The 6000-nt window shown below is 38.1% G+C and overlaps 1 protein-coding gene across 2 annotated transcripts in view; it reads right to left on the bottom strand.

Moving 5' to 3' along the window:
- emc1 (ER membrane protein complex subunit 1) overlaps positions 1-6000 on the bottom strand; it is a 37522-nt gene that overhangs the window by 8082 nt on the left and 23440 nt on the right. For both annotated transcript variants that reach the window (XM_039756134.1, XM_039756135.1), the window contains one exon: positions 2711-2910. In XM_039756134.1, the coding sequence (XP_039612068.1) occupies positions 2711-2910 (200 nt within the window). The remainder of the gene's footprint in view (positions 1-2710; positions 2911-6000) is intronic.

The following is a 6000-nucleotide window of genomic DNA, read 5'->3' as shown; positions in this document are numbered from 1 at the left end:
TAATTGTCTTTCCTTTCAAAATGATGTAGCAACAATGTATACTTATACTTTTTCTTTTAAAGGCATTGGGTATTTTAATAAAAGCTACTGCAGTTATTTAAATGTCTATTCCTATTATGAAATATTTTTGTTCTCTAATAAAAACAGTATACATCGATCAGCCACAGCAATAAAACCACTGACAAGTGAAGTGAATAACATTGACTATTTCATTACAATGACACCTATCAAGGGGTGGGTTATATTAGGCAGCAAGCGAGCAGTCAGTTCTTGAAGGTAATGTGTTTGAAGCATGGAAAATGGTCAAACATAAGATTCTGAGTTGCTTTAACAAAAATTTTAAAGGCTAGACAACTGGGTCAGAGCATCTCCAAAATAGCAGGTCCTATGGAGTGTTACCAGTATGCAGTGATTAGTAGCTAACAAAAGTGGTCCAATGAAAGGCAGCCTGTGACTGGCAGCAGGGTTATGTGGCCCCCAAGGTTCAGTGATGCACATGAGAAGTGAAGGTTAGCTGGTTTGGTACAATCCCACAGAACAGCTACTGTAGCCAAACTGCTGAAAAACTTAAGCTGGCAATGACAAGAAGGTGTCAAAATACACAGTACAGTTGCGTAGTGTAAACAGGTCACAGTGATGATCCATGTCTGCCACCAAAAGCACCTACAATGGGCAAGTTAGTGTCAGAACTGGACCACAGAGCATTGGAAGAAGGTGGCTTCATCTGATAATCATGTTTTCTTTTTTCGATCCTGTGGAGGGCTGGGGACATTTGCATTGTTTACCTGAGGAAGACATGACAACAGGATGCACTCTGGAAAGAAATTAAGCCAGCAGAGGCAGTGTGATGCTCTAGGCAATGTTCTGATGGGAAACCTGGATCCTGGCATTCATGTTTGACATATACCACCTACCTAAACATTGCTGCAGACAACATATTTCAGTCCATGGCCACAGTATTCCCTGATGGCACTGGCTTCTTTGAGCAGGATAATAAACCTGCCACACTGCAAAAATTATTCTGGAACAGTTTGAAGAACATAACAGAGTTTAATGTGTTCACTTGGCCTCCGCATTTCTCAGATTTCAATCTGATTGAGCATCTATGGAACATGCTAAATAAATAAATCTGATCTAAGGAGACCCCATCAAACAACTTACAGGACTTAAAGGATCTGATGTTAACATCTTAGTACCAGATACCACAGGATACCGTTAAAGGTCTTGAGGAGTCAATGCCTTCAGAAATCAAAGCTATTTTGGTAGCACAAGGGACAGCTACACAATATTAGGCAGGTAGATTTAATGTTGTGGCTGATCAGCATATATCCAAAAATCTTATGTACTGCTTAAAGAGATTCCTGTATAAAATTGGTAGTAACAAGCATGTGCAAATGTAGGTTAACTTAAAATTTATCTGGACAGTTGACAAGGTAAGCATAACTAGGTTGGTAAATTAAAGGGCTTACTTGGTATGCAAAGATACAAGTGAATTTAAGGGTATTGTTATAAATGGCTAAAACCTTTGAGAGTGTTGTAAAAGCCACAGTGAAACATGCAAGTTTTACTCTTGTGTAAGAAAAAATGTTTAAAATGTCATTCAGCTAAGCAAGAAGAATTAAATTTCAGAGACTATACTACAATTGGAATGAGAATGAGTACTTTTTTACTATGTGCATTTAGCAAAAAAGAGAAACTAAAATTTATAAAATTTTCTTTTGTCAATATCAATCTCAACCAGAACTCTTTAAACTAATTGTTGATCTCATTCAGTAGCTGTAATGTTTCTAGTTACTATTATTCTTCTCCTTTCTTTTTACTTTTTCTAAACTTAATTTTTTAGGGGGAATGGGGAGTCTGAATAGGACTACTGTAATAAGTGGAAAATGCATTTTAAATAAGAACCTTTTTATCTAACTAGTTAAAAATATAACATTCTACACTGCTTTTCTGAAATGTAATTAAAATTTAGAAATAAAAAGGTGATTTTTAAATTTTGTACGGACTGGCCCCTTTTGAAGCTGTAAAGGAATAAAATAGCTTCAGCCAGGAAAGACACAAATATAATTTAACTCTGATGTACAAATGTTGATGTTTAATGTACATAAAAACAGGTTTAACTATTCGAGGACCTTCTCTTTTGAGTGAACTCTTTTAAAAAAGTGATTTGAATTTGGCTGAAAGGTGCACTAAGACACTGTAATGCCCAGAATGTTCTAATCAAAAATAAAATTAATCTAAGTGGGTGTCTCAATCTCTTTTAAAGAATCTGAAAAAAATCCTGAATTTATAGGAATTCCACACTTCTCATCTAGGGTTGGATCCTACCTTGTGCCCAATATTGGCAGAAAAGTTTCTGGCCCTTAGGATACCAACATGGATAAGAAGGTAAAAATAAAATAGTAGAAATATGGCAGTATATAAAACAGATAACAACAGGAACAGTCTAATACCAACAATGTTTTACCAGACCTGTATTTCTTTACATTCAGGAGACAGTTGAAGCTAGTTTATCACAGAAATAAATATAATGTTATGGTTATGTTTATACTGGATTTTGTATTGACTTTTCCCCACTTTGAGCTACATTACCTGAACTCTAAATGACTGTTTCAACTGAAAGTAACAATTTAAATGAAGTGTACCATTAAAGACCACTGCTGTTCCTTTTGATTGCATGGAAAGTAAAGGTTAATATTTTGAGGCTGACCTTGCCAGATGCAGTTACCATGACCATCATCTTCTGAAGGTTGAACTCATCCCTTGCCAGGGTTTCAATAGTAACTTCATTTTTCACCTGACTACGTGGCTTGCGGGCATCATAGAACATCTTCCAAAGGTGTGAAATCCATGCCTGGAGCAAAATCAACTGGGAGGAAAGCCTCTTGAATACCATTCCTAGTAAGCCATCTGCAAAAAGTCAGGGAGCAGCAAAAGAAGAAATATCACCGAAATATTTCTATAAATGTAAAATGATAATAATGTCACCCACAAGTGCGGGAATATCTGAACAACAAAAACAAGTGGCCGGCATAATAGTAAACAGTGTAGTGTATGTTTGTACATCATGTCATCTGGTGTTCACAACAGGACTAGAATGTGTGACTAAGAAAGGCCAAAAAAAAACAAAATGCGCAAAGAAAGAGGGATGTGTAATTTTTCCTCTTTTCTGTTTTAAGTTCTACAAGTGTCTGCATACCATATATTTATACTGCATTTCTCGAAGTAACTGATGGGGAAAAAGCAAAAAAAGAAAAAAACTTTTTAATCAACAATCAATGTGTAGTTTAGGTTTTATTTTTGTTCCCAAAGGTTGGTTGACTCTCGAATGTTAACTGGCATTAGGTGAGTTAGTGTGCCTTTTGATGGAATTCATTAAGCTGATGTCACATTATACATCTTCTAGACATGGGGCATGTCAGACTTCCAGACTGAAATTGCTGATCTCGTTGCCAAGCCATGTCAATTTACATGACTGAAAATAAATGGCTAGGCAAGTCAAATTTAACGACTGTGTGATGACTTTGCAATACAATTATACCTGCCCATTTTTCTGACAGCAAATAGCCCGATGGAGCAGGTGCTGTATGGGGGGTTAACAGGTATGGGGAGGACAATCTTTGACCTTTATTTTTTTCCTTTTTTTTTTCCCCCATTCTTTCATGCTATGTAAAACATGAAACAGACAGACAAGTTTCTCTTCCGTTTGTGAGGTCCAATACCCCTGCGTCCCTCATTCCTGCTTCATATGCATTTTAATTTTGGATGATTATTCAATGATTGTTCTATCTCTTGCACACACAGCCAGCCACCTCTGCTACAAAATGGACACAAATAGATGCAATAGAAATAAAATCCTGCAGTACTTCTTTATATTCCCTGCTTTGTGCCCCAATAAATGCAAGTTATCGCCGATATACTAATAACTAGGGAATCTAATCCCGGGCTCCCGGTACGTTTTTCATTCCTGCATTCCTGGGAATTAAACTGCTGGAATTCCCGGGTGAACGAGAACGGCCAAACTCGCATATATATAGCGTGTAAAAGTGTAAAAATCGATCAAGAAATAACGGCGTTATAGTGGAAAATAATTAAGTGGCACGGTTTTTTTGGCCCAAAGTGTAGTGTGTTGCTCATTAATTCAGTCAACAACAGACCAGCAGCAGTCAGTCTCCCGGCTCCCACTAAGACTGAGCACAGTGGACTGGGAGGTGTCTGCACTCTGCAGCTCACAAATGCCAGGATGGGGCAGAGTTCGTTGACATCTGTGGCACGTACTGTTGACAGTACAGGCTGTTGTCTTCATCAGATAACAGCAACTTGAAATTGCAATGCGTCTGTTGCATCCGCATTAGCTGTGCCAAGAAACTTGCCATCACAGAATGATGACAAGAAACTGGATGCATGAGTAAAAGCTGAAATGGTGGTGTTTCAGAGCAACGGCAAGCGCGGGACGTTGTTCAGAACAAGTATCTGATGACTGTGCCACCTACTTCAGTGGAGGCAGAGTATGCTTTCTCAGTGGCTGGCGTACTCTGCATGAAGGTATGCTCTCGCTTTGACGACCGCACGCTCGACACATTGTGCTTTCTACGCTCTTATTACGCAACTAACTAGATACATGTACTTATATGATGGCATGAACTGCTTGTAGTTAAGGTTAGTCTTTTATTGGTGTCAACATATTGCAGTAGTTTTATTAAAAATAAGTGTTGGTCGTTCTAAAACCATTTACATGTGAGATGCCCGTGCACTGTGTCATTCACGGGAGCCCGGGAATGACATGCAGGATTCCCGAATTTCTGGGAATGGATACACCCATCCGGGAATGGATTCCCTACTAATAACCCAATTGTGCTTCACTCACTCAGAATATGGAACCAATGTACAGTAGAAAGCATTTTAAGATGGAGACTCTTATCTGTGGCACCTCTGCATGAGAACCACCTTTTTCAACCCTCGCAAACCTATGCAGTTTTTAATATCTGGAAAACATTTGGGATTAAATCGCTTAGAGTTCTTTATATAGACAACATCTATGCATCCTATGAACAATTACATTCCAAATTTAACTTTCCAGCAACACATATCTTTCACTATCTTCAAATTAGAAACTTTGTTAAACAGAACCTGCCCAATTTTCCTCATCTCGCACCCTCCTCAGAATATTGCTCTGTTTTGAGGAATCAGACAGGATTTCTGCAATATATAAAATTATTTTACAGTCCGTCCCTTTCAAAGATCCAAGAGGACAGTGGGAAAAGATCTCCCACTCAACATATCAGAAAAGGAGTGGAAGGTAGCAATGCAGAGAATTCACTCAAGCTCCATATGCGCAAAGCATATAATTATTCAACTCAAAATTATATATCGAGCACAACTGTCTCGCTTAAAATTGTCCAAAATGTTTCCAGGGCAAGATTCATCCTGCGAACGCTGCAATCAAGTCCCAGCCTCACTCGGTCATATGTTTTGGGCCTGCAGCAAATTAACATCATTCTGGACAAAATTTTGTAAGTGCCTTTCAGACAGCCTGGTGTCCCAATCCTTCCTAACCCATTAACAGCTGTGTTTGGTGTTCTTCCAGATGGGTTTAAAGTGGAGAAGGACAAACAAACTGTGATTGCCTTCACTACATTATTGACACGCAGACTTATTTTGCTAAACTGGAAGAATGCTAACTATCCTCTGTTAAGTCTGTGGGTAACTGATGTTTTATGTTATTTGAAATCAGAAAAAATCTAATTCTCACTTAGAGGATCTATGCGGAACTTTTTCAAAACCTGGCAGGATCTAATCAATAATATTTTAGAATAAGCTCTTAAAGCACTGAGGAAGCAGATAATCTTCCCATTTCTTTTTCTTCTCCATTTATCTTTATCCGCCTATTAAAATAAATCAAGTTGTACTCCGTTGGCCATGCTCTTTCTCAGGGGTGGGGGATGATTTGTTTTCAATCCTATTTTTGGTAAATATTGATCTATTTTGTATGGAAGGATT

Source organism: Polypterus senegalus, chromosome 6 (assembly GCF_016835505.1).
Source record: "Polypterus senegalus isolate Bchr_013 chromosome 6, ASM1683550v1, whole genome shotgun sequence".
Classification (NCBI taxonomy): Eukaryota; Metazoa; Chordata; class Cladistia; order Polypteriformes; family Polypteridae; genus Polypterus; species Polypterus senegalus.
This window is presented reverse-complemented; position numbering and strand designations above follow the sequence as displayed.